Source organism: Prinia subflava, chromosome 5, assembly GCF_021018805.1.
Source record: "Prinia subflava isolate CZ2003 ecotype Zambia chromosome 5, Cam_Psub_1.2, whole genome shotgun sequence".
NCBI lineage: Eukaryota > Metazoa > Chordata > Aves > Passeriformes > Cisticolidae > Prinia > Prinia subflava.
Genome location: NC_086251.1, coordinates 2,373,233 through 2,400,962, shown reverse-complemented (window position 1 = coordinate 2,400,962; position 27,730 = coordinate 2,373,233). Strand labels below are relative to the sequence as shown.

The following is a 27,730-nucleotide window of genomic DNA, read 5'->3' as shown; positions in this document are numbered from 1 at the left end:
GCAAAGAATAATGTGGGAAAAGGACAGGGCAGCCAGAAAAGGAAGGGAGGGGAAGAATTCCTGAGATAATAAACATTTTGGCAGTCCAGCATGGATTCAAAAATTATCCAAGATCATGGCTGAAGCATTTTCCAGGACCAAGTCTAGGACATGCAATTCTGTGAATCAAAGGAAGTTTACAGAACACAGGAAAATGTGCTCGAGCATGTCCAAAGCAATTCTGCCTCTGGAAAATTGCTGTGGAGCACAGACAATGTCCACATTACACATCAGCTCTGAGCTGCCATTTACACTGCTGTGTCATTAAGAGTATTTTTGGATTGAAAAAACTTGACTGCAGATCATTAGTTTTCACCAGAACTCCTTTTCTCTTTATTTTCCTTTAAGTTCCCTACATGTGAATGTGTCCCACCAACTTTAATTGTTCAAGCAGGTGCTAAGTGGACAAGGAACTGTCAAAATAAAGAGAAATATGAAGAGTCTTCAGGAAAAAAAGCCCAAACCCCTCAGATTTTAAGTGCAGAGGTGTTTGCATTTATCCTTTCTGAATAGAGAACTTTTATTTCTTTTTTTACTCAGAGTATTTATTTGCCATGAAAGATAACAATTTCCTGCATGTTTTGACTGACCGTGTGTTTATTACTGTATAACCAGAATGTCTCCATCAAAAGGGTGAAGGGGAAATTGGAATACTGTGTGGGATGTGCAGGTTGTCCAGAGGGGTGGGAGATCCCCTGGAAACACTCCAGAATGGATGGAGGGATGGTTGGGACCTCCTCACAAGTCCTTGCAAAAAGCCAACAAAACCAAAGGAGCCATCCGCACAATCTTCAAAGGGAAAAATATAAAGTGGTCATTGGGAAGGGAGAAAAAGCTCTGGGAAGCCACAAATCTGAATAAATAAGCATCAATTTTATTGAATCATGAATAATTTAAGACTGGTACAATCATCAGCTTTATTCTCCATGACACAGGGCGGGGAAGGGGTAGAAACGGGGACAGTGAGAAGGGGAGGCATGATCTCAAACAGACCATTCACAAATTCCAATCCTAAATGAGAACTGAAAATTAAATAGGGAAAGGAGCAAATGGAAAACATCATAAACGTACACAAAATACTCAATTCCTAGTTTTCTCTTTAAAAATGGCTAGAAAAAATTCATCAAAATGCAGCACTTTTAATCAAATATTTACATTTCTATGTTACAATGAAAAAATGTACATCTTATAGAACATATTTCATAAACTGTTCCACTGGAAACGACTAGATCAAAACAGCAACCTTCCATTTAATATCAACAAAGATTTTTTTGCTTTGTTTTTTGTATATTATTTTTTCCTTGAAAGAAAAATTGCCACATTTAGACAAGATTTCATACACATAATATCGAAGTTAAGCATCAACAATGAAATATCAAGTTTGCTTCTTTCAAAATGTACAAAAAGGCTAACAACCCCCTCCCTCCCCTTCCCCAAATAAACCACATCTCATTTATGGCCTGTATCATTCTTGGCAGTTCTGAAGGAAAGAAAATGATTTATTTTATTCTCTCAATCTCTAACTCAACACGAATGTTGCATAGAATCTTGCATTTCTTGTTGGTATTTTTTTAAACAAGCCGACTTTGTAAGGAAGAGGGAAAAAAAAAAAAAAAAAAAAAAAAAGAAGTGTTTTGAAAAAGCCTTAAATGAGAACGAAGTCACCTAAAGAAAGATTAATCTATGAAAAGTCTTGGTAAAAACTAAGATGTGTGCACAACAGGTAACCCTGCTTCCCGAAGTTGCAGAAAAGACACGGAATATTGTGATGCTCAGAAGGACTAGCCTATACAAAATTGCCTCTCTCACTTTAAGCCAAGCTAGTGACAATAAAAATAAAAAGAACAGGTAATAGAAATTTCTTCCTGAGCTTAGGCACAGGATTAAACATGAGAGAAAAAAATAAGATACCCCGTTCCCCACAAATAAAATACTACTTTAAACATGTCTTTTAGCACTCTGTTAAAGGTAAACCGAGACATTTTCTAGGATGTTGAGCCCATTTAAAGCCCTAGCCCTGCAACTGGATTTTTTTTTTTTACAGGCACATGCTCTGTCTGCATGGATTCAGTTGGGGGATTAGGTACCAAAATTCACAGTAGTAGCAGGAAAAGTCAGTGCTGGGAAGCAGAATTGTCAAGACTACTGGAAAAATTAACTTCTCTCAAACTCATCATCAGCATGCCATGGATTTGATTCTATACAGATCTAACCCATTTTTTTACAGTACCAAGAACTGGATTAGGAAAAGTGGCTGAGTAACCTTTGTTATTCCATTCAGTGAAATAAGGAAATCAGAGTTCATAAGGTTAAAATGGTAACAACACCAAGCTCTTCTCCCCCATCATTAAAATATTTAAATTTTTTTCCTTTTACAATATTTTTCTTTAAAAAAAAAAAGTCATCAGCATTTAAAAGTTGTAACAGGAGCAGATTCAAGACCAGCTTAGTAAGACAAAGTACAGTTATATTACAGAAAGTCATGAGGTATAATAAAACCATCCTCTCAAGCTGAGCCACAGAAGCATGAACTTGTCTGCTGTGTTCCTTCTAACCCACAAGCTCTTGAAAAAGTGTTTGTAGTAAGATTTCTTACTGTACATTGAAAAACCAGCATATTCCTGTAATTTATTAGAGTTGAAAAGCTTCTTTTGTCCCTCCTGCATGGATAAAACAGCTCTTCAGTGATTTATTAGCTGCGGATTGATATGAACCTGAAACGTTATCTCATCTCCCTCCTTTTTTTTTGTCACATTTAAACAAATTCTAGTATCTCACACAAACAATATTCACAGCAACTTATGATATTCCAAGAGATGACTTTAGCCCTGTTCCTTTAAATAAAACCCCGTAATATACAGCACTAATTCAATTAAACACAATTAGTACAAAATAAGGCATCGCTTTTTCAGAGTCAGCACCAAAGGAGAGCTGGAGAGGCTGGTACACGTCCCTGCTGAGGGCTGGGGTGGTGGCTGAGGTACAGCTGGGGTGGTGGTGCCACCAGGACAGTGCAGCTCTTTGGGAGGTGTTTGTTCCTGCTGCCCAGCACAGGTACAAGCCTCAACACTGACAGCGTGGGCGTGTGCGTGACACAGTACTCAGGACCTCATTCTTGTTTTTCTCCCGGATCTGAATACTGCTAAAATTATTATTATTTTTTTTTTTTTTTTTACTTTGCAATTAAAAAGAAAAGTTGTGGAAGTATGTCTTGTCACCAGAGTAGCACTGGAACTGCCACAGAGCTGAATTTCAATTAACCCCCCTTGTGGCTGTGCTGATTGGAATGAAAGCTCTGAACAGAACCCAAAAGTTTTTCGAAAACAGCTGTAACACTTCGTGGCAGGAATTGAAAATCTGAAAGCCTGACTGATCCCTTGGCAGGGGTGTAGCTCCCCTCTGTGTACAGAGCTCAGCACCGTGCCTGTGCCCTGCCAAGGGGCACAGCCCTGGCACTGATTTCTGTGCAGGAGGGTGGGCTGGGGGGTGTAAAGGCCACAGAAGTCAGCCCAGCTGGTGGCGTGGGTGTGAGTGGGAGGAGAACTGGGCCCTGGCTAGCAAAGGGCTACCTGATCTTTCACTTGTAGCAGGATTGATTGTTACACAGTGTTTGAAAAAAACCTGACTTGTTCAGCCTGTATATATATTTTTATATATTCCTATTTATATATATAATCTTTATAAACACACAAGGAAAGGAAAGCCAAGGTCTCAGACTGGCGAGGAGAGCAGCGCTTTTTGTTTAAGTTTCTTTTTTTCCTTTTCTCTTTTTTTTTTTTTAACATTTATCCAAACTTCCCTGTTTTGCAGCTTTGCCTTCATCGAGTATTATTACTGAGGCAAGCAACAATAATGTTATAGCACCAGAACTGTATGAAGGTGAGTTTAATCCACAAAGCTAATTGGTAAAAGTCCAGCCCTCAGGTGAATGTGTTTGGTCAGAAGCAGCATAGGCAAACATTCCCTCTCTCCCCTCTCTTTCCAGACAGTACATGGCACAAAGCTGTTTGCTCCACAGCTGTGAAGCTGCCCCCCACCCCAGTCCCTTCCGTGATGATGATCATTTTTAACATCTTCAGGATCTTAGGCATGAGAGCTTACAGCAACTAAAAGGAAGGAAACAAAGGAGTAGTGCAGTTCTCATCACGGTCAAAAGGAAAATAATCCAAAGGTCGCTTGGGTTGCCTGCACCCAGGTTCAAGATTGCTCCAAGTGTCTTGTTCTTGCAGCTCTAATACTGAGATCCCAGCCCAGGAACGTGTTCCTTTCAGGAGCCTCGATCAGGGCTCCTGCCAAGGGGAAAGCACCTCTGTGTGAGGAGATCACAAGGTGGACTCCAGCGAGGAGTCCAGGATGTCGTCGTGGTGGCTGTTGCTGTTGGAGTCGCTGTCGTAGCTCTGGGGACTGGAGTAGTTGGCTGCCTCCTGCAGCCTCATCAGCATGTTCATCTGCCAAGGCAAGGATTACGGTTATTAGTCATGATTAGTTCTGTTCTGAGGTAGGAGCAACATGAACTCCACGTGACAGCTACAGCAGCACTGGCTTTGCCAGTGGGCAGGGAAGGAAAGGAGAAGCAAGCAGGGTGAATAATGCTGAGACCCAGCAAAGAGGCACTGACTGTAAACCACAGCAGCCTTCCAGTTACTGCTAGAACAGCTTTTCCAGTAAAGGGGAAGATGAGACAGCTGAAGGGATCAGTCTGCAGTCAGAGGGCAGTTTTCTAATCCCTAGAAACGAGGCAAACAAACAGTTGTGCTGTGAAAAGGAGAGCTTACCAGAGGGTCTCCCTCAGCGTCGCTGACGGGGACCTGCTTGCTGGTGGAGCCCTCCCGGGACACGGAGTAGCCGTCGAAGCCCACGTCCTCGGGCCGCAGCTGCAGCAGCGGGGGCCACTCGTGGTGCTGGGGGCTGGCTGCCCACGGGTACGTGTCCATCACCCACTTGGCAGGGTCCTCCCAGGGAGCCCTCCTCCCGTACAGCTGCAAGAGCACAAAGACAAACATCCATGTAGGAGCCTCTCGGTGACAGCACAGTCGGGGACAAAGATCTCTAACTGTGGCTGCACCTGGTTTATTGTGAGGGCCTTGCTTGTAGCTGCTGGGCACAGCTAAAGCAGGCCGGGAGAGAGCAGGAAAAGAGAGAAAAGAGGGGAAAAGAGAGAGAAAAGAGAGGAGGGCAAAAGAGAGCAGGGGAAAAGAGGAGGAGGTTCTGAATACGGTACAATAAATGTCTTTCCAAGTTGAACAGTCTGTGTTGGACCAACCAATCTAATACAAGATACCAATCTCACAACATTTACATACAGCCAATAGAACTGTCCCATTACCTAAGGCAAGCAGGAGGGTATTGTTTAATGAAAGGAGATTGCCCTCAGCTAGGCACACTAGCTGATGCTTCACTCACTAGCCTCAGTTCACTAGCTGATGGCTTGATATTTTACATCTCAAAGCTGGCCTTCATTTCTATCTCGCTTGTTGGTCTCAAACTCCTAGAATCTAAACCATCATATTTACAAGGCCTCTCTACTCCATCCTTCCCAACACATCCACAGAGTCACAGAGAAGGCTGGAAGAGACCTCCAGGATCATCGAGTCCAACCCAGCCCTAACCTCAGCTAAACTGTGGCACCCAGTGAAAGCAGCACGCAAAACAACAACACGGAGGCAGGAGGTCTGCAATGAAAAGCTGCTCTCTAAAAAGAGGCCAAGCCTGTTTATTTCTTCCATTTTTATACATTTGTGGGTCTGGTTATGGATTGGCTTCTGGGGTTGCTACCCCTTCACCCCACTGGCCAGACCAGCTGTCAACCAACATTATTTTCAGGCTAGAAATAGGTAAACAAAGGACAGTGAACAAAAACGAGAAAGGTTGTTTATGCTCCAAAGTGTGAGAAAGTGAAAAACTGACCCTTAATATTGTTCAGAAACTAAAGAACTGACTCCATCTTGTGGACAAGGAGGAGGCTTTAAAAAAACTCAGAAAAAACAGGGCAACAGCACCCAGTGCCACATCCAGTCTTTCCTTAAACACATCCAGCCACCTCACCAAGTGCCAACCTAACCAAAATGAACGTGCCACGCTTCTTGGGCTGCAGGAAATGCTCCACAAGCAGGGCTGGATGTGAGATTTTCCTTACTCTAATGACACACAAAGCATCATTGGGGTAAGGAAATCCCACAAAGGAAGGAGGGAAGGCACAGAAATCAGTGCCTTTGTCTTGGAGCTGAGCACCTTCTCTGAGGCTGCAGTGCCCTTCTCCTGGCACCAGCTGAAGGAAGAAACTCCTGGAAATAACCTCGCCTAATCAAGCCAGCTTAAACAATGTCAGCACATAAAAGAAGTCTGACAGTGCTGACACCTGGACTGCACTGGCAGCTGCCTTGCAGACTGCCATCCGTGGAATTTGGAGGAGGAAACCTGAGACCTGCCATCAGGCAGTGATGATGGGTGTCAGGGCATGAAGTTCTCAAGTCAGAATTTTTTGTATTCACCTAAGAAAAAGTACCAGCAGCATGTGTCTACAGTCAGGTTCCTGAGTAGGCAAGCTGTGTTTCAAAAACATTTTTCTGTATGGAATAGACTGAGCTACGGGATCCCAACGTATTCTACCTGTTATATTCCATTTGCCTTAGCTAGACAACACATTCATTTTAATGCCTCATGACTTCCCAAAGCATAAATACAACTACAGGTGCCTTTAAAACACTTCTTTCCACTTTATAAATGTCACCATCAACATCCTTCAGCAACTGGAGTTCGTCTCTGACATTGTGTCGCTGTCCCCTTCCTTTAACCCCCTGTACAGGGGTAAAAACAACAGTCCAGCACAGAAATTCACCAGTTCTCTGATCGATCTGGGACTTTCTCCCTTTCCCCAATACTATTTCTCCCCGGTATGGAGAAATGCCACCCGTGTGTGTGCTGAGCAGCAGGAGGGAGCAGAGGTGCCAGCAGATGGTGCTAGGCAATCTGAAACACAGCCCAAACCTTCCATCCTCCAGCCCCAGCACAACGCCTTCAGGATGTGGCAAACCACACCTCCCATTTTAACCTTGTCCTCAAATTTACAATGATGCACCAATTTGGTAAGTGGAGAGGATTTTGTATTTTTCACGTCTTTTCTCCTGCAAGTCTGAGTGGATGAGACGAAATGAATCACTGATCCTCTTCCGTGGCAACCAGGTTTATCCACCCCTCCCACTGCCATGTCCAAGTCATGGGACAGGGATGGGACAGGCTGCTCCACAAAGCATCAGAGAAAAACCCCTGGAGTACGAGTGACAGTGGCAGGAAGCCACAGGGACTCTTCTGGGTCCTCTTTTTTGCTGGTGCTGCGCTCTGTACTGATACACCCAGCAGGAGGAACTCGGGTTTTAAACAACCTCCTCATTTTCACATCCCTGTTCTGAAGAACAAAACAAGCCAGCTCCCATGGGAGCAATTACTGTAAGGATCCATTTGGCTTGTTTGTATTTGACCCAGAACAGTTCTCTGAATGAGAAACAGAAATATAAAAACAGCTGAGAGCAGATCCACAGAGATCAGAGTGAAATTAGGAGCCCACCTTTCCTTTCTGGCAGGCCATTTCAGGAAAGATGATGTGCTCTCAGAGGAAGGTTTGTGAGTGGGGGGAACAGAAAACAGCCCCAGATGAAACCCACATTTCCAGCATTAGCTTGTTCATTAGCACCACTCTGGCCACTCTTCAAGTACTAAAGTGCATCTTCTTATCCATCAAGCAAACAAAAGAGAAATAATTTGAACAGGGATGAATTAGTGCAATTTGGGGAAATGGGACTGAAGGGGATAAAGAACCTAAAGCACAAAGTGAAGTCCTTACACCTGGAACACAAGCCACTAAAATACCCTAAAGAAAGATGGAGATACTGTGCAGAACAAGGGAGCAAAAGGATGCTTTTATCAATCCCTCTCTTTCTCCACTTCCATTGCTCAATTTTCAGTGCTTTCCACACGTACTGATCAGTGATATGAGAGCTCCAGCACAAGGAGCCCATGCATTACTGTGAGTATCAGTTTTCTCCATTTCAAGAGCAAACAAAGTCACCTGCTCTCCTTTCCCTTAGGTCAGAAAGATTCCCGGCTCCCATTGCCTTCCTTTATAACAAGTTTTGTGTAAAATGGTTCTCCTGTTCTGCTTCTAGCCAAGTTCCTGAGTGTGTTTTGTACTCCAGGACCTCTTGTTTTCCTCATGTCTACCATAACTGTCCCAAAGAAAATGAGGTCCCCAAGTTCTGACAAATTTCAAATGGCAGCTGCAGTTTGCCCAAATTTTAGCTGAAACTTGGAGAATTCATGTAAATTTGTAAGAAGCCATCAGTAAAAGATTAGTTCTAAATCATATTTTAAATTAGGTGCTGCTGGGCTTATTCTTTGAACAAAGAAACCTTTTAAAGTTTTTTAAGAACTCCTTTTCCCCACCTAAATGGCAATTCAGCAATTCTCTGCTGAACCCTCCTCCTGATTCCAGCAAGCTTCACTGTCATACAGACACCAAAAACTATTCCAAAATTGCCAGATTATGAACCAATTACTAAGCACAGACAATCAATGATGATTTCACTGCACAGCCTGAAAGAATTATGAAGGAATGTAATAAAAAAATCACCTTATATGCTGAGAAGTAATCAAAATGCCACTGACACTGCTCCTGTCGCTCATGAACACATTCTCTCCATGCACAGCTTTGTTCCTATGCTGAAAGATTTGATTTCCAAAGGAAAATCCTGTCTAACAGAGTTAATGACCACAAGGATATTTTTCTGCTGCACAGGATAATTTTAAGGCGTGCCTCTGGAACACAGCATTGAAAGGTATTTGTATGTCTAACTCCCCCCACTGAAATCATCTGCAGTTTGGCATCTAATCACTTCTTCCACTGTTTTAAAGGAGCTTGAAGAGACTAATTCTGCCTGAATCTATTGGCAATTCTGGTTACATTTCCACAGACATGCAGATATTCAATGTGCAAACTTGTATCTACAGAAAACGCTGCCACTAGTGAGTTTTGTTGCCTCTTGAACAGATGCCATTCTAGACCTCTGATTTTCCCCTTTGCCTGCTCACCTGCAGCCCTTCTCTTACTGCCTCCAGAAGATATGGAATGATGGAGTAGTTCCACAAGTCAGTGAACCAAACTCTAGAACCATCTACATCTATTGGACAGGAGAGGAAGAGCCGTGGACCTGGAGAGGGAAATTCAGATATTACACTCAACTCACAATCACAACAAGCATCAAAAATAGGACTGATAACATCTAAAAGTAGGGTTTCAAATAAATCCTTCTGCACGTGATACAGCACAAGGAAGTGTACAAAGACACACCTGATACACAAGGAAATAAAATACATTTATTTACACGTGCCAGGGCAGGGTACTTACCAATAGTAACATCAGAGGAGCTGTGAGCCTCCAAGAATTTGTTCAGATGTTGCCAGACCTTGGGAATCCAATCAATGATCTTGACCAGCTCTGCATTCCTCATCCTGCCACTGATCTCTGTTTCAATCAGTTTTCTTCTCAGGAAACGCCCGAGGAAGCCCTTGACTGGCTCAGTGTGGTTTGCACACAGCACCCACCTAGGGCAGAGCAGCAGAAAAGGTTATTATTTCTCCTCCATGCTGACTGTACCTATTCCTGACTACATTCCTCTGTTTATTTCCAGGTTTTTCAACCAAAGTTACTTTGGAATACTTCACTGGATGAACCCATTTTTATTGTGCGTTGTTTCAGCTCATTTCTCATTCATCTGCTTTGCCTGAATATTGTCTTACCAAAAATCTGATAGGAGATCAAATATCTTAACAATCCTCTGTAAAATCAAAGTTTTAGGAGCCCAGATCCTTTAATGACAGCACCACAGCCAAGCTGAACATGTCAGGGCAGTAACATGGCATTTCTCTCTCACTTTGCTATTCCAGCTGATAAGAACAATTTCAGATGACTCAGTAGCCATTACTCCTTTGCCAGTCCACAAACACAAATGAGAAATGTGAAAAAAACAGTACCTGAAATTATGGTGAAGTTGAAGATTAGGTGTGGAGGAGGTGGCTTGGTTCATTGTGCCAATAATATACGGGCTAGTGGGAGAAAAAAAAAATCAAGCAAATCAAATTTGTGAGCTTTGAAAGACAAGTTTTAAGTAAAACCTGAACATTAAAAAATTATATTCAAAACACTTTTGTCAAAGAAGGTTTTGTAGTTACTTATGACCAAATTCTCTCCTGAGATTCTGAGAACATCAAATTCTGAAAGCAAACCACAAGTCCCAGAACAGGACCTCTCACTACAAATGGGGTTTTACTACTGATGATCGACATCATGAAGCAAATACAACTACTTTTTAATTACTTATTTCAGAAAAGAAATCCCTCAGAGATCCCTCTGAAGCACTGCCCACGATATGGACAAGCTCGTCATCTTCCTCCACATTGCTAAATTAATGCAGACTTTGGTTTTGTGATGGGGTTTTGCAGGGGCAGTGCTCTGAGTGCAGGATTCACATCTGCAATGTGTTCTGATATTATATTTCTTTACCATTTGTGGTACTTGCAGTTTAGGAGTCCATTAAAGATCTCTCCTAGGGAGCTAACATGGTGCAAATTATCCAAAATGATGACAAGAGGCATATCCACAGCATTGTTTTCACTGTTGCACTGGTCTGCCAGGTTGGACAGGTACTGGCGGAGCTCCTGCAAGGTAGATATCAAGAAAAGGAGAAGAAAAAAATTGTTTTTCTTCATGTTTCTTAAAAAAATCAATTAAGGGAGATAAGCTTGGTAACAAAATCTAAAGCAAAAGAGTTTGACATCCAACAAATCACACATTTTCTATCAGAAAACACAAGATATGTTTTTTTTTCTCTTTTGTAGGTTATGCTGAAGAATCAGGGACTCTACCAGAAATCCTGTAAGAGATAACGGCTTAAAGAGGAGTAATATTTTCTAATTTAGTTTGTGGTTTTTATCCATCAATGTCAGACCTAAGAGGTCTGAAATGTATTTTTGTTTCTTTTCAGGAACTTGATCAACTCTCCCCTTACCAAATCAAATTCTGCATTCCAGTCAGATTTGTTATATCACCTTGCAATTGTGTTTCCACCAAAATACAGCTGACAAAATTCATCTGGAACAAACCATCCCCAATCAGAGGCTAAACCTGGACGCCTTCAGTAATGCTGGAAAGAAGGATGAGCTTTTGGTGCTGCTGCTCAGTGGCTGAAATGCTCTCAGCAGCTTTAAACATGTCTGAAATAATATCAGTGGCTTACAAACCACAATTTCAGCCATCCCTCCCCTCCTGAGGAAAATATGCCTAAGGCCATCAAACATACAGCTTTTTTTTTCCTCTTTTCTTTAATCTAGATGATCACTGGAAGCATATTCAGCAAAACCAGCAGCAGATAAAAAAGCCAAGACACGCCTTACCTGCCCAGGAATGTGTCTGCACAAGAGCCCCTCCAAACCCAGCCCCTGGTTACAGCTGCTGCTGCCTGCAGCTGCAGGAGCTCCTGACAGCCTGCAGATGCATCTGAGGGTTTGGGAAAAGTGCCCACATGCAACAGGGATTGCTCAAGTCTCTGGGAATTCTGTGCAGGTGTTTAACTTCCTGGGCAGTTCTCAGGCTCCTGAACACTTGAAAATCAAGACACCTTTTTTAGGTGTTTAAATACACACCTGGAAGCCTGCTCTCCCAGAGCCACCATCAGGTGAGTCTGAAAACCTCCAAATATTGTTTCCTTCAGGATGAACACAGCTCTTTGAAAACAAAGGGATTTTTAACATGACTGATTGAGAAAGGTCTCTTGTTGGAGAGGCTCTGAATTTCAGAGTCTGAATTTCATACTCTGGAGGCTGAGGATTTCAGCCTTTCTGTTCTAAAAGGCACTGACCCTCAAGCATGCACTGCACTGACCTGAGGCATGGAACAGGCTTCCAAAATTGAGTGACAGCATTGGGGCTGTGGGTGTGTGGTTTGAACAGTATTGTGTGACATCACAGGGTGGAAAACTCAGATTTAAGGTTTTAGTATATAGTAAGATATATGGGGCAAGATGGAGGATTTATGGTGTAGGTTAAGTCCTTCTTCTTCTTGGTTTTGGGAGGGTTTTTTTTCTAATTGGGTGAAAAAGGTCCACATTGCAGGCCTTGGGTGGTCACTTTCGGGTCAAAAGTATAAATAATATAGGTGTCATCTTGTTTTAGGTGATCAGCACTTAAATAACCTCGCAAAGAGTCCGAGGCACTCCATTTTCCACCTTGCCAGCTAGATCTCACAACTCTTGAGGCTGTAACACAGGTAAGGACTAACAAACACCGAGTCCGAGCGCGAGGAACCGCGACTCCCGGGTGTCAATCCCGGCTCTGACACGGGGAAAAGAAGGTGTGAAATGCAGAGTACATCACTTCACAAGTGTGGTGGAGCGAGGGCAGGGCAGCCAGCTCACCTTGCTGGATTTGTGGTCCACGTTGAAGGTGGCGATGACGCCCTCGGCCAGCTCCCTGCCCTCCCTGAGCACCATGTGCTCCGAGAGGCGCGCCGCCAGGTAGGTCTTGCCCGTGCCGCTGGGGCCCGACAGGATGATCCTCCTGTGCTCCACCAGCAGGGACACGTAGCGCTGCAGGATGGCCTTGGGGATCAGCGACTCGAACGCCAGCCCGTCCAGGCTGTTCTCACAGACACCTGCAGCACGGAGAACAGCACTCGTGGACTCCCCGGGGAAGAAGGAAGCCCCTCCTTGATGCCCTGGGAAAGCTCTTTCTAAGCAAGAGGCTCTCTCAGTTCAAGCATGGAAATTGTTGCTAGAAGGTTCCTGGTTCTTGTGTTCCCTCAGGTTGATTTTTGTTCAGAAATGTTAATATTCCTCATCGTTCTCCTCTACTGCACCTCTCCCTCAGACCCCACCTTAACTGTGTGTCAGTACCCCATCTGACCCTGCACCCCACTTTTTGCCCCTTGTTACTGCCTTCTTCCACTTTGCTCCAATACACTGTACACCTTATTGTGTGTTATTTTTGCATTATTAAAATTCCTTTTTGGACAGCTGGATCGAGGCTGCCTCTCTCTATCAAGTCACCACTGGGCAGAGTCCCGAGGAAACTCAAAAGGATCCAGCTGTCCAGGCTTGGATACTCAGGAGTTTCACCTCTTTCAGGGGAGATTTCCAATTTTTATCCAAACTGGCCTGATCAAGCTGCTCCTCACTGCAGAGCGGAGCCCTGTCCCCACCCCGGTGCACCTCGTGGTGGAGGGAGGCACACCTAGAGCTGGAAAAGAAGTGCAGGGGTGACCTGTGGGCTCAGCCTGGATCCTCCTTCAGCCTGGTGAAGCCCTCAGGTGCATCCCTAAGGCCCTTTGGAAGCTGCCACACTTTTCATGGCTTTAAACAAGCCATCCATTTTACAGCATTTCACCAGGCACTCACCCAGAATGTACCTGTTTACTTTTGGATCTATAGACAAAAAAAACAAAACCACCCTCCCAGCTATCATCAACTCCCCCTACTTTCCCAAATGCTTGCCATGAAACTCCCCCTCTGTGTGCTGATAGTGATCTCCTCTAACAGAAAACTCCTACTGATAAGCATTTATGCCGTGTCAGCAGTCACTTCGGGCAGAATTGGCTCAGGGAAAATACACAGTGCTTCAAAACAAACAGCAGGAAGGGAAGTTGGCAAATTACCCAGAGAAACGTTTGCACCTCAGTGGTTACTTGGAATATTAAATATTTATATAGGCAGCTTTATATCTCAAAGGTATATGTAAGTGATTTTCCATTAAATTGATTAAATACATTTCTATTTTATTGAAAACTGTTATCACTTAGGAACCTTCAAGGCAAAAGTCAAGTCAGCACAAGTTAAATATGAAGTCAAATTGCAGCTTTACTTTACATTATGCAGTATTTCAGTTAGGATTTATGACTGGACAATGCGTTTTATATAAGCAGAATATCCTGGGTTCATGTCAAGCCTCAGTAAATTGATGTATTTCACGGTTTATTTTGTCCTCCTGCCCACTGGTTTGCTATACAAAGTAACTTGGTTTTTAGACCAGTATTTAAAAATCTGCTTTCAGTCAAATTTCAAAGTTGATCTGAAAAATGTTTGGCACTGCTCTCAAATACAGAGCATCTGTCTGCAGATTTCACTGGTCTGACTTTGAGCAAACTGATCTGTGTTCAAAATGCAGCAGTTGAGGGTTTTACTCCTGAATTTAGTTTCATAGTACAGTTTTCATAAAAAAGTGCTTACCTGAGAAACCAAATGAGAAACACCAATACTAAACTTTTATCACTATTATGGAATGAAATTGGTGGGAATTCTGAAACCATACTTTTCAAAAAATCCAGATTTTAAGGTGCTTCATAAAATTTGGGCTCCCTCCTTCCTGGTACTTAAGGAGGGACCCTTCAGTGAGACCAATCAAGTAAATGACTCAAGATTGATTTTTTTTTTTTTATACTAATGGAACAAAATAACAGCTATAGCTGTGGTAAAGAGCTAATGAAATTTTGAGGCTTGACTCATTTGGAAAGTACTTTACTGCTCAAACAGCTCCACTGCATCCCTTGTGGGGTGAGGTCTTCTCCAGGATGACTGTGGAGTGGAGTGTGTAACTATTCCTAGAGTTACAGGTTGAAAACTTGCTGAAATTACAGACTTAGCATACCCCAAGTGCTAACTTTATCAAATTAAAAGAGAGGCAAGGAAGTAAATGGCAGGAATGGGAAAAAGCAGCTCAATAAAAAGTTTCTACTCCTCTGAGTTTCCTGCCAGAGCAAGCTCTGATAAACCCCAGCAGTGAGAACCCCCCAGACAGGTGATGGTTTTTTACCTTTGATGGTCACGGAGATGGTGTTGTTGTCCCCCACCAGGTACCCACAGGGCAGCAGCTCGGGGGTCTCGGCGCCGCCGGTGCGCTGGATCTCCCCGATGCTGTAGCCCAGGACGCTGTCCGAGTTCAGCCCCAGCTGGCTCACGGGGTCCACGTGGATGATGTACTCCTGGGGGGACAGGGGACACGGGGGTCAGGCAGCCCTGGGGGACAGCCCTCTGCTGTGACAGCACTTCATAAAAAGAGTTAAATACAGCTGGGTGCCATCAGCACCCCACGGGAGAACTGGGGCTCACAGCAGTGTGCACCCACTGACCTTAAACACCCACAGCAGAGCTGGGGCTCACAGCACCCTGCACCCACTGACCTTAAACACCCACAGCAGAGCTGGGGCTCACAGCACCCTGCACCCATCCTGTACCTTAAACACCCACAGCAGAACTGGGGCTCACAGCACCCTGCACCCACTGACCTTAAACACCCACAGCAGAGCTGGGGCTCATAGCACCCTGCACCCACTGACCTTGAACAGGCCCCCACAGCAGAACTGGAGCTCACAGCACCCTGCACCCACTGACCTTGAACAGGCCCCCACAGCAGAACTGGGGCTCACAGCACCCTGCACCCATCCTGTACCTTGAACAGGCCCCCACAGCAGAACTGGAGCTCACAGCACCCTGCACCCACTGACCTTGAACAGGCCCCCACAGCAGAACTGGGGCTCACAGCACCCTGCACCCATCCTGTACCTTGAACAGGCGTCTCACAACCCCATCCAGGACATCCCACTTGGTCTTCCCACTGACTCCGATGCAGCCGATGAGGAAAGTGCGAGGCCTGGAATCCTGAAGGCACAGGAACAACTCTGTCAGGCAAGTGTGGTTAATGGGATTTAAATCCTGGCTTCCCTGCCCTCTCCCCTTTTACTTCTAAAGAATGGTGCATCCTTATTGCATCCTTATTGCTCTATGTGGTGAATTCTGAATGGCATATGGAATCCTTTTCACATGATAAACACTTTCTCCAGTGCTGGAGCCACAAATCTCAAGAATACTCAGGTGGCTGTGATGTTAAGTGAAAGGTATTTATTAATCAATCCATGAAGAACTCAAAAATCTCTGAGAGGCCTGCAGTTTAGCAAAGACAGAGAAAGACTCCTACGAATATTCTAGACAGAAAAGCAGATGTCCTGTTCATTCTTCCACATTCTTCACAATCAAAGATGGTACATTTGCAAGGTTTATCCTGTTTATTCCTAGAAATTCTGCTGTGGGCATAGAAACCTATATATACATAAATTATACATGGTTCTATGTAGAAGTAGTCATATAGGAAGAGAGTATTTGCATATTTGATGTTATCACAGCATTTTGGATTTTGTAAGTGATTTTTAAGGCAGATAAAAGGAATCAGAACAAATATAATTCTTCTCTTTTTCTGCAGCTGCACTCACTGTGAAACATTAATTGAAGAGCAAACTAATTTCTGTCGTAAGATTTAAAGTGTTACTAAAACTTGCTCTGCCTGCAGTCAATCAGCAGCAGCTTTACTGTTTATCTGGGGCTGTAATAATTAATGCAAAATCAGTATTTAACAGAAAGATCTGCTGAATCCATTTTATTTCTGATCACTCTGATTTTTTGTCCACCCCTCAGGAAGACATGAAGTTACTCCTTAAACACACTTTTGCAGGCGCTCAAAAATGTGAGGCGGCAAGGCCATTGCTTAGCAAACACTGTACAACACATTCATGCATGCAGTACTTTAAACAGATGAGAGTTCACAGTATTTGCAATTTTTTGGGGTATTTAGGACTCTTTCACGTATTTGTTGATGGGAAACATCTGGAAGATGTCATTCTAAACAGGGCACTTTGTGCCAGAGAGGACAACTTGGACTAGAATGATGTGATTTAGATCTCCCAGTTTGGATTTGTCAAGTTCTTCCATATGGTTGGTGCTTATGGCATTTCTCAGCAGCTCCAAGGAAGCTGGAGGCAGCCAAGTGCCCCCTCTATCACCATTAACACACCAGTGAACTGTTTCCCTGAGAAAATTCTTAGAAGTCCTTGGCAAGCTTGAATTCCCTCACACACTCCAAAGCCACTCACATGTCAAAGCTGGGGAGGAAACACGACTCACCTCCTTCCATTTCACCTCGTCCTGGAAGTTGACAATGATTTTGACGTGCCTGCCTCCCTCTTTCCGGGCAGAGCCATCTCCAGAGTCATCCAAGAGCATGTCTGTGGGCAGGAAACACCAACCTCAGCTTCACAGCTGGAGCTCAGTGACAATGGGGCTGTTCTGGTTCACTGGAGTCAAACACAGCACGTCTGGGCTTCACATGCCCCAGGGTAAAACACAACAACCAGGCTGACTGACTCCTCTGCCACACATCCCTCTCAAAAATGGAAGGTCACTGAGTATTATTAGCCAGTTACTCTGTATTTTCCTTCCTATGATATATCCCCTGGCAAGTGTGCACCATGAAATGGCTTTAAACATGACTTTTCAGAGCTGAGGTCATAATTGGACACCCCTCACTGAGGGTGTAGCAGGCCTATGATGATATTTAAAAGAAGGCTTTGTGCCAGCTCGTGACATATTTCCACACCTCAGCTGTTAATAAATCCTCATGCTTTCATTTTTCCATGGCTAGCCAAGCCGAGCCTTCCAAGTGCAGGATAAAACCTGCCCCAGCACCCTTTCCCATTAAACTCACCCAGACTGGTTGACTCTGTGAGGTTCAGGCTGTGCTGGGAGAGACCCACGGAGTGTCTGGGGGAGGAGGAGATGGAAACCTGAGACTGAGCCCTGCTGCAGCTGCCGTGGTTTTCGGATTTCAGCCGATCATTCTCTGCCTTTAACTTCTCAATCTCACTCTTGAAAAGACAAGGCAGACATCAGAAGGCACAGTGAGGACATGACTATAAGGTAGCAATGTAACAAACTTGAGAATAAATGGCAGTTTAGCAGAAATGCTGTCTTTAGAATGTTTTAATTGAGGATTTTCATTATTACAGTGTCCTTGCTGTAAAACTATCCTAAAACAGCTAAATATGTGGGAATTCACCAACACTGAAATGCAGCTATTGGGGTGGAACCTGCTGTAGCTGAGGGCGGCAAAGTCAGGTGCTCAAGCAGACTTTAAAGGAAGGTTTAACACTGGCACAAAGGTAAACACAGCCCTCAGCAAGCACCCAGAAACTTCAGATCTCTACTGTGGGGGTGGCTGGCCCCATCAGCACAGGCTGCAGGGCGTGGGGTGGCCGCTCCTCGTCGCTGTAGAGGTGGCCAAGGCACACAGAGTGACAGGGTGCAAGCTTTCAGAAGGCTCCTTCATTACCCCCAAAGGTGATGCTTATAGGAAACACCAGCAGGCACTGTGTTAAACAGTGAAACTGTTTATTGTACAGTGAAACTCAGTTCATTGGTCAGTAAGGGCTGCTGTGTATATATTGTGTATTGTAAGGGCTATGTCTATCAAACTTTCTCTCTCTAGATATGTTTACATTTTTCCTTTGTGGCTTCTCATGGGACAAATGTCATCGTTTACACAGGTGCATTTGTTTTTCACCCTCAGAACAGGTTTCTGTGCTAAGGGAACTTCTCATTCTCAAAGTAGCTTCATATGGGAATCAGCAAATTGCTCGTGAGCTCATGGGAACTCGCAAATGACTTGTTAGCTGCAATTAAAAGAATTCACAGAGTAACTAGCTAGGAAGAGACCTCCAAGATCATCGAGTCCAACCCAGCCCTAACAGCTCAACTAAACCATGGCACTGCCACATCCATTATTCCTCTAAACACATCCAGGCATGGTGACTCCACCACCTCCCCGGGCAGGGCATTCCAATACTTTGTCACCCTCTCCGTAGAAAACATTTTCCTCATTTCCAGCCCATATTTCCCGTGGTGCAGCTTCAGAAAGGCCAGGCCAGCTCTCTGCCCCTCCCTGCAGCTGCCCACCTGCATCCTGTTCATGGCCTCGCGCAGCTGGTCCAGCTGGTGGGCAGAGCTGAGGGCCTCCAGGCGGATGTCCGTCAGCTTCATCTCCTTGTCGCGCAGCTCGTTCCGCAGCTGCATCACCGTCTCCGCCTCGCTGTCCGTGCACTCCGAGATCCTGGGGACACACACACGCTCAGCCTGCTCCTCCAGGATTTGTGAGGAGAGGAGGAGTGAAGCCCTCCTCATCCTGCTTCAAGCAGGGAGGAATTCTGGCTTGTTGGATTAGTGGCACCACAAATCACATGTTAAACAGCTCATAGTGCGGGATGCGCACAAACACACCACACTCATTCATTCATTCCCTCATTCATTTCCTCACGGTACTTCTCCAGGATCTGTGAGGAGAAGAGGAATAAAAAGCCCTTCTTACCCTGCCTGAAGCAGGTAGGAATTCTGGCTTGTTGGATTAGTATCCATTATTATATTGTTAGTACTAGAATCAGGTATCAAACAGCTCATACTGCAGGATGCGCACAAACACACACTCGTTCCTCTCCTCAGCATGCTCCTCCAGGATTTATGAGGAGAAGAAGAATAAAAAGCCCTTCTTATCCTGCTTGAAGCAGGTAGCAATTCCAGCTTTGGCATTAGTATCACCACGAATCAGATATTAAACAGCTCAAACAGTGTGATGTGCACAAACACACCCTCATTCCTTTCCTCACGGTGCTTCTCCAGTATTTATTAGGAGAAGAGGAATAAAAAGCCCTTCTTATCCTGCTTGAAGCAGGTAGCAATTCCAGTTTTTGAACTGGTGGTACCCCGAATCAGGTATTAAACATACTCATTCCTTTCCTCAGGGTGCTCCTCCAGGATTTATTAGCAGAGGAGGAACGAAGCCCTTCCTATCCTGCTTGAAGCAGGTAGCAATTCCAGCTTATTCACTCAGTGGCACCACAAATCAGATATTAAACAGGCCATGGAAATTTTAGGGTCTAACGAAAAAAAGATGTCTGAGGGTTGTTTTTCTTTAAGCAGGATTTGAAACAGAATTATCTGGAATCACCTACTGCTGGATAGGCCTCATTTTTTTCACGGAAGCTGCTATAAAGGGAAACTTCTAAAGCCAAAATCTAAATAAATGAAGGGGGAGCGGGCATTTAACAGCAGTTGGAGATTGATGAGTTCAGAGACAGATTTAAAGCTCACCAGGTGTGCACAGCTGGGTTTCCCTGAACTGCTCTGCAGGGCTTTGGAACTCTACACCTATTCAAGCATGATAAATTCCTGCTCACTTGAAAGAACCCAAGCTTAAAACATTTTCGGTGGCATTTTTCTTCCCTCCACCCACAAAAAAAAAAAAGTTTCTGAGAGAGTAAGAACATTTCAGCACATTTGTAACTGTATTTGTATTAAGATCAGCCACACAGCTGCCCGCTTTAAGGGAGATTTTACCTCACGTCTTCCCCTCAATCAGGTCAATGAGAGACGTTTTCCCCAGCAAAAAGCAGAACACACTAGTCTCACTTGTGCTCTATCCTTCCCCCAATTTCATATATTTACTCTCTGTTCATGTTTATCCTTTTGGCTTTCACAGCAAGGTGAGATGCACCCACACAGCATTTTGGCTGATGACGGATGGGATCATCATTTGACAATTTTCTGGCCTGAGAGCTCTAAAGCACAGCTTGCTGCAGTCACCACAAATGCACTGAGTGAGGCTCAGGAGACAGAGGCAGCTTTGAAACAAAAATCACGGGGGATTATCTTGTGCTACTGACATTTCATCACTGTTATACAGCTGGAAACTATTGCCATTGTTTCCACCTCTTCATGTGAAAACAAGTGGAGAGGAGCCACTGCAATGGATTTGTTCTGAAATCAGGCTGGAAGCTCTGCATGACCTGCCAAGGTCAGCAGGCTGTCTGGAAATTGCAGGTCTCACAATACTGCCTGCTAAAGATTTCTGTATTTATTTATCCCGCTCAAGTGACAAAGGTAGTGATGGAATTGACAGAAAAGCTCTTTTACTAAATTCTCCATGCACATTCTAAAATGTGTGTTCAGGCTCAGAGCAGCATGGCAAGGGAACTGTTAAACTTTATTTCACAGGGTAAAATTGTTAAATTATTTCACAGGGAAGGACCAGGCACAGGTGGCTGGGGAGCTACAGAAGGAAAGAGGTGTGGATCACCTCCACTCACCAGGCACAAGTGGTTACATGAGCTCATCTGTATCACTAAACCACAGGGTTTGATTTCCTTCCCTGTATCTGAATTTGTCAATAGAACTGGGAATTTATCAGAGCAGATAAATACAATATGGGCTGTGTTTAGACAAGAGAAACAGACCCCCAGATTTGAGCTCGTCTGCTTAATTAGCAGCAAGAGATCGAATTATTCTGGCACCTCAGGGTCGCCCTGGTTATAAATATTGCTGATACTCAGTGCATTCTGCTGAGAGGGCAACCCAATGAAATATTTACACTTCAGTACTGATGCAAAGGTTTTTGGCTTCCTGGACACTACAGCAAAGGCAGCCTGTACTGTCTGTTGGGAGCCAGCCCACGCATCTTTAAAGATCTGAACACAAGAATTCAGCATTTCTGTCCTCCACCAATGCAGCAAGATGCCCTCCATGTCTTTTTCTGTCTAAAAATCACTTACAGGGAGTTGGAATGGGAAGCTCTCAGCAGCGGTGTGGAAACAGTGGTGGTGTGGTGTGGCAGCTTGGGTGAGGAAGGCAAGGAGGAATCAGTCATCTCCTCAATGTCTGAATGAGAAGATGCTGACTTGGGAGACTTCTTCTTCCCAAAAGCCTGCTTGAAGGAGCTGCGTAACTGGAAAAATAAAAAAACAAGACCACAGCAGCAGGTCCATCATTAAGAATGAAACCAGGCAAGAAAAGCCACAGTGCAAAAACTCTCAACATGCAAATACTCCAGATGCTACAGCCATACTCACACACAGAGTTAACACAGGTGAAAAATGAAAAAAAAAAAGCTTTTTTTTCCCCCCTTAACTACTTTATCGCATTAATAAGGTCAATAGGAGTGGCTATGGATGCTTCCTATGTTTTAAGAGCTATTTGACAGCAAGCTGTGAGTGCAGCAAGCTTGGCAGAGGTGGTGACAGCCGTGCTGGCACGGGGCCCAGCCCAGGAAGGGTTAGTGGTGTCAGTGGTGGGTTAGCTCTGAACCTCCCAGGGAAAGCCAGTCCTCCTTACCTCATTGACCTGCCGGAAGGAGTGCAAGCAAAAGGAAGTGGGGGAAGGAAAAAAGACATGTTTTAACAGATAGAGCCACTGATAAGGGAAGTTCTGGATTTCTAAGACAAACACGAGCAATGCTTAACAAAGACAAACGGTTTAAAACAGGAGCCCTGTATTTTCCAAAACCAGGTGTCTCCAACCACATAGGGCCCTTTTTTTGCATTACCTGTGGAAGACACCAGATCCAAACTCTCTTAGCTATTTAAATTACATTTTCTCCTTGGCTCAGGCAGAGTGCTTTAGCTAAGAGCCAAGTTAATAAGATATTTTTCCTTGCAGGAACAGGTATTTCACCATGTGAAAAGACTGCAAATTCTCTACCCACCTGCAACTAAAACAACCTTCTGTGATGTGACTGCCATTTTCCAAAGAAGAATTAATACTCATGTCATTAATCTGATGTTACCCCAAAGTTGCAATTCAACAATTTGGACAATGTCCTCAGGTATATGGTTCCACTTTTAGGGAGCCCCAAAAGTTAAACCCCCTTGGAATCAAGGTCTGGACTCGATGGTCCTCATGGCTCCCTTCCCACTCAGGATACTCTGTGTACATCTTTTAATGCCACTGCCAATCACATCCTGTACACAGGCTGGCTGAACAGGAGCTGAAAGCTGTTTTAAAGCTAGACAAAGACTCCTCCAGTGAGAAATGTTGAAAATCTGATGTTTCAGCTCTGAATGGACAGCTGCATTGCTTCTACACAGAACACACAGGTCTTGGCTGAGAACCTCCTCAGCACAATAAAGAATGTGTGAATCAGATTCAACTCACATATTCTTCTCAGCAGTGTTTTCATTTCTAATCTTCATTTCACAGCCGTGACATACTCATTTTTAATAACAACATAAAAATACTGTCCTGTTTCTTCCGCTTCATGAAAACTTTATTTATTTATCTTTATAGTAAGGAAATTTTCCCTTAACCTTCTTCAAAAACAGTTATCTGATGAATGAGAAATGAATGAGGCTGATGTGGGACCATATTCATGAGGTTACAGTAACAAACAATACAAGCCAAACAAGAATTTTAAAAAGTGTTTATCTTAACCAAGGCTTGATAACTACAAAAGTTTTGTGTCACAAACTAAGGGATGCCAGAAATTTAAAAGTTACAGCAATTTATTTGTCTATACACTAACGTACAGGACAAGAAGGATTTGGAGAAGAACCAATTATTTAAGGGGCAGGGTGGAAATGCTTCTTTTGGCAATACCAAGAGATACCAAAATGAAACCTCTGAGATAAGAGAGAAATAAAAACAAGAACCTGTTCAGGAAGCTCTTTCTTACAGTTCAGGAGTTTCATCGACATTTCTGAGAGGCTATTGTGCAAATACAAACAAAGCTTTTACCAGCTCTAACCACATTTTGCATCTCTACAGATTTATCTGTACACCCAAGAGATCCAAGGAGATTTAAATGCAGTGGGAAGAAAGGGGTGGATTATTTTACTGGCTACAATAAAGGATCTAGGGACTTCAGTCCAAGCTACAATCAGACTAGGTCACTAAGTTATGGTCTAATTGAAAATGGAGTTGAAGATAATGTACCTTTCCTCCAGTACAGGGTACCTTGTACATAGTACATGATGAGCAAAGAGGGAAAAAGGGGAAATGACAGGTAAGTATTGCAAAAACTTCCAAAAGAGATGTCTGTCACGAGAAATCTATCAAGATCAGTATTTCTTTTTGTGTTATTCTTAGAACTCCAAGTTAATGCTGGACAAAGAGTTCTTAAAGTGTTTAATGTGTTCACTTATAAGAAAGCCCTATGAGATAAAAACCAAAACAAAACAAAAAAACCACAAGAATGATCTTGTCTTGTGGGTTTGTTTTACTTTAATGACAGATGCCACATTGTCCACAAGGGGCTGGACACCCTTTTAGCCAGAACTCATCTTTGACAGCTATTTCTAATTTAAGAGTGGCCTTTTAGCTGCCAGGCTAAAATTCCATCCTGGGCAGAGTCAACACAAGGATCTGCATCACTCCCAACTCAACCAAGCCTTCAGAGGGGAGTTCAGCCAGGATTTAGCAGCGCTCAGTCCTTGTGCTGACCTGCTGCAGGCAGGGGCGGATTTCACCGCGCACATCCCAGCGATTCCACACCAACCTCGCACGGTCTGCTGTGCACACACTCACCCAGTTCTTCCTCTTCTTCTTCTTGGAGTCGCTCTCGATGTTGCTGCCCACGCTGGAGTGGCTGGTGGCACTGTTGATGCTGGACACGCTGTCGGAGGAGTGCTGCCGCCGGATGCGCAGGTCCGCGGGCTGGGCAGTGCCAGGGCCTGGGGACACACAGAGCCACTGTCAAACCCCTCTGGGAAACGTGGTACTGGTATTAACCCTGCAATCCTGAACGTTCAGGGACACCAGCACTCTGCCAATCACTCACTCCAATGGATGCACTGCATATTTCAAACCCTCGTTTCTTGTGATTGAAATGTGAGATGCTTCCCACTTTGCCTTCAGCAGTTTATCCCAGTGCAAACCACTGGGATGGTGACATCAGCTTTTACCCTGAGGACTGAACCCCACTGGAGAGCCCTGGGGTCTCTGTGCCTGGTGCTGTCTCTCACCTTTGCAGTTGAGCTCGGGTGTGTTGATGACTCCATTGATGGCAGCCTGAGCAGCAGCATTTTGTTTCTTCAGGAGTTCAATTGTCTTCCTTAACTCATTCAGTTCTGAGTCCTGGAATAAGAAAAAAAACCCCAAATGATGGCACATGGGAGAAGAACTCCAAAGCAGCTGCTTTTCCATCTGAGTTTTGGTAGTTCACATGAATTTATGGAATATAAACATATAAGGAGGTGAAAATGAGATTTGGGATACCCGGGGAAGAACACCCTCAACAGGGTGTGAAACAGCTTGGGTGTTATGACACAAAAAACCCCACATATTCTGTAATGCAGAAATAATATTTATTCAAGTACACTGTCCAAAAACACAGTGCTGCCAGTGCTGCAAGTATTCCTCTTGGTGTTCTTTTCAAACACGCCCATGTATGGCTGCACTGGGGTGAAATACATTGCAGAAACATGCAACACTGAAGACTTGTGTCCAAAACAACAACTGATAGGAACAACCTGATCAGCTGTCACAAAACCCCAGTGCAGAAAATGAGCGTTTAATACAAATTATTTATCACTTTTAACTCTGTCACCACAAATGGGGGCACTAAGGCAGAAATGAAGAGTTCCCAAACCCTTCTGAAGCTTGCCTTTTGTTCTGCTGTCATGGTCAGGCTCTGCAGACGGATTGTCATGTTCCCCAGGCTCTGCTCAAACGCTGCCACCAGGTGAGCCTGAAATCAAAGCACACAGGAGGAGTTGGTTCTCTTTGCCCAAAAAAGAAGGAATTTCTGCAGGTATTTAACCAGTCCACGCAGTCCATGGCACTGTTTGTTGTGTAAATGGTACAGAGAAAACAACACTGCTTGGAAAAGGTCAATTGAGTAGAGCACACAGTATGGAAATGCTTGCCAACAATAAAACATAAACTGAGTTTTTGGATGGAGGAGAGTCAGGCAGAAACTTCCCAACTAAACCCCTATTTTCCTTGTGGATAACTGAGGCAAAAAGATGCTGGCAGTCACCGGGGTGGAGGTTCTCACTGTGTTTATCCCACCAGGGGAACCATACACCTGCAGCCAACTCAGAGATTTCTCCAATATCTGAGTGCACCTTGCCTCCAACCAAGGTCAGCTTGCTAATATCATCCAAAATTCCTGCTGCTTACCCATTTCTCTCTTCCCAAGGAAAGAAAAAAAAAGATTTCTCCATGCTTCTTGGGAGAAGAGTGTTGAATCTTCTTCCCAGGAAGCACGGAGAAATGTCCATGACATGAAAGGCATCAGCTAGGAATTGAAAATGACTCAGAGGCAAAAGGAAAAGGAGATTGAGAAGATGGAAAAGAACATAGTCTGTATTTCTAGAGCCATGACACGGCACTGTTTTATGGGTACTCACACTCATCTGCACAGCTAACTGATCACAGATGTATTTCAATATATATTTGTCTCATTAGCCATGATAATCTACACTAACCACAGAAAAAATAGCTTTATTTATCTATTAAAAATAATTCTATATGCACAATGACAAGTAAAACTGTGAAATCTTTCCAAGCAGAAAAGGACATTTTCTCCCCTAAAAAAAAATACAGAATAGCAAAACCTTTCACAGAGCTATTCCAGATTTATTCAGCAGCAGCACACAGTCGACTTATCCCAAATAACTGTTCTCACATTCACAATGAAAACAAACATGAGCAGTACAATAACATGGGATGTGCAGCTCTCATTCCCATCGGCCCCTATGAAAATAAGCAGAGCTGAGACTGTGAGAAAATGGCAAAAAGTAATTCAAATCCTAACACTACACATGCAGGAGAATCTAAATATTTATTTTAAAAACACGGACTGCGCAGCTTCTGTTGGGGAGGATGAACAGGGAACAACAAAGCTGAAATTCAGGGACCCTCAGCAATACTTTTCAGAAGCAAAAAATAAATGGGCAAGCAGGACTGCATGGATTAGTAACAGGATACAAACCCTTAGTGCTTTGACCTGAGCTTTAAAAACCAGTGGCTCTTTCAAAACCAGACCTTGCAATTATTCCTATCCCAAAATTGTTCAGTGAGTTGTGGAAAAAATGGATCTTCACTTTCTATAGCTAAAGCAAAATGTTTTCAAATTTATGCCCTTGATGGCTTAAGAAGCATCAACAACTGCAGTGTCTATGCAAGGAAATTCAGGAAAAAAACTGTAAATTGAAGGGATTAATTGGAATTGACTAAGTTTTAATTACCTTTTATTAAAGGAATCACATCTAAAGGAAATGTCCAAGTGTCTTAACTAACAGCATTTATTAATCTCAATCTTTCTGGGAGCAGACCTTGGCTCTTACATGGAAAAAGGGCATGTTCTCTACAAAGAGGTGGCTAGAGGCTGAAAATTAATTCTGGGACAGTTACAGCAACATCTCTGCTGCCAATTCATGGACAAATCAGGGGCAGGCTCAAGTCTAAGAAGTTTAAATAGCATGATTAAAACACTGCAAAATTCTGGCAAAACGAACTAAGCAAAAATGGAATATTATCAAAATAATAAATGATATGCTACTTTTTTTTTTTTTCATTTTGAGAAAAGCCCATAAGAAAAAGCCACAAAACCCCAAATGACCCAAACAAAACCATACAGGAGCGTACATTGAAAACTGTTCTCCACAAAGAGGGTGGCAGTAAGCACCCAGAAATTCCTGGGCAGATGAAGAGCAGCTGGGCCAGGCAGTGAGCACCAGCCCAGTGACCCTGAACTGTGGCAAGGAGAAGGCAAAAAAGCCACGGCAGAGCCAAATGAGCTGCTCAGCTGACAAGTGCTTTGTCTGAAGGACACAAGCTGGGGGATTTAACAACATCATTAAAAACCTATGCAGGCGGATCTGGTCCTGCTTTCCCACAAGCAAAAGAAACTTCTGGGGGAAAACCAACTCGTGTATCCATCCCCCTTATATCTGAAAGGCAAATATAAGATTGAACTTCTGAAAGATGTTTAAACTGCTTTCTTTTCCTCTTGGGACAGTGACTGAGTGGTTTCCTGCAGTCCAAGCCCTTTTATTTGC

At 43.8% G+C, this 27,730-nt stretch overlaps 1 protein-coding gene across 1 annotated transcript in view; it reads right to left on the bottom strand.

Moving 5' to 3' along the window:
- Positions 1–891: 891 nt before the first annotated feature.
- The window catches only part of NAV2 (neuron navigator 2), a 205,607-nt gene continuing 178,768 nt past the window's right edge, over positions 892–27,730 (bottom strand). Inside the window, exons 21-36 of the mRNA XM_063397550.1 lie at positions 25,330–25,413; positions 24,689–24,800; positions 24,252–24,397; positions 21,506–21,678; positions 18,861–19,014; positions 17,614–17,773; positions 17,034–17,134; positions 15,642–15,737; positions 14,893–15,061; positions 12,504–12,739; positions 10,595–10,749; positions 10,066–10,137; positions 9,440–9,636; positions 9,124–9,242; positions 4,815–5,018; positions 892–4,487 (exon numbers count right to left, since the gene is read on the bottom strand). Of these exons, the coding sequence (XP_063253620.1) occupies positions 4,362–4,487; positions 4,815–5,018; positions 9,124–9,242; positions 9,440–9,636; positions 10,066–10,137; positions 10,595–10,749; positions 12,504–12,739; positions 14,893–15,061; positions 15,642–15,737; positions 17,034–17,134; positions 17,614–17,773; positions 18,861–19,014; positions 21,506–21,678; positions 24,252–24,397; positions 24,689–24,800; positions 25,330–25,413 (2,304 nt within the window). The 3' untranslated portion in view covers positions 892–4,361. The remainder of the gene's footprint in view (positions 4,488–4,814; positions 5,019–9,123; positions 9,243–9,439; positions 9,637–10,065; positions 10,138–10,594; positions 10,750–12,503; positions 12,740–14,892; positions 15,062–15,641; positions 15,738–17,033; positions 17,135–17,613; positions 17,774–18,860; positions 19,015–21,505; positions 21,679–24,251; positions 24,398–24,688; positions 24,801–25,329; positions 25,414–27,730) is intronic.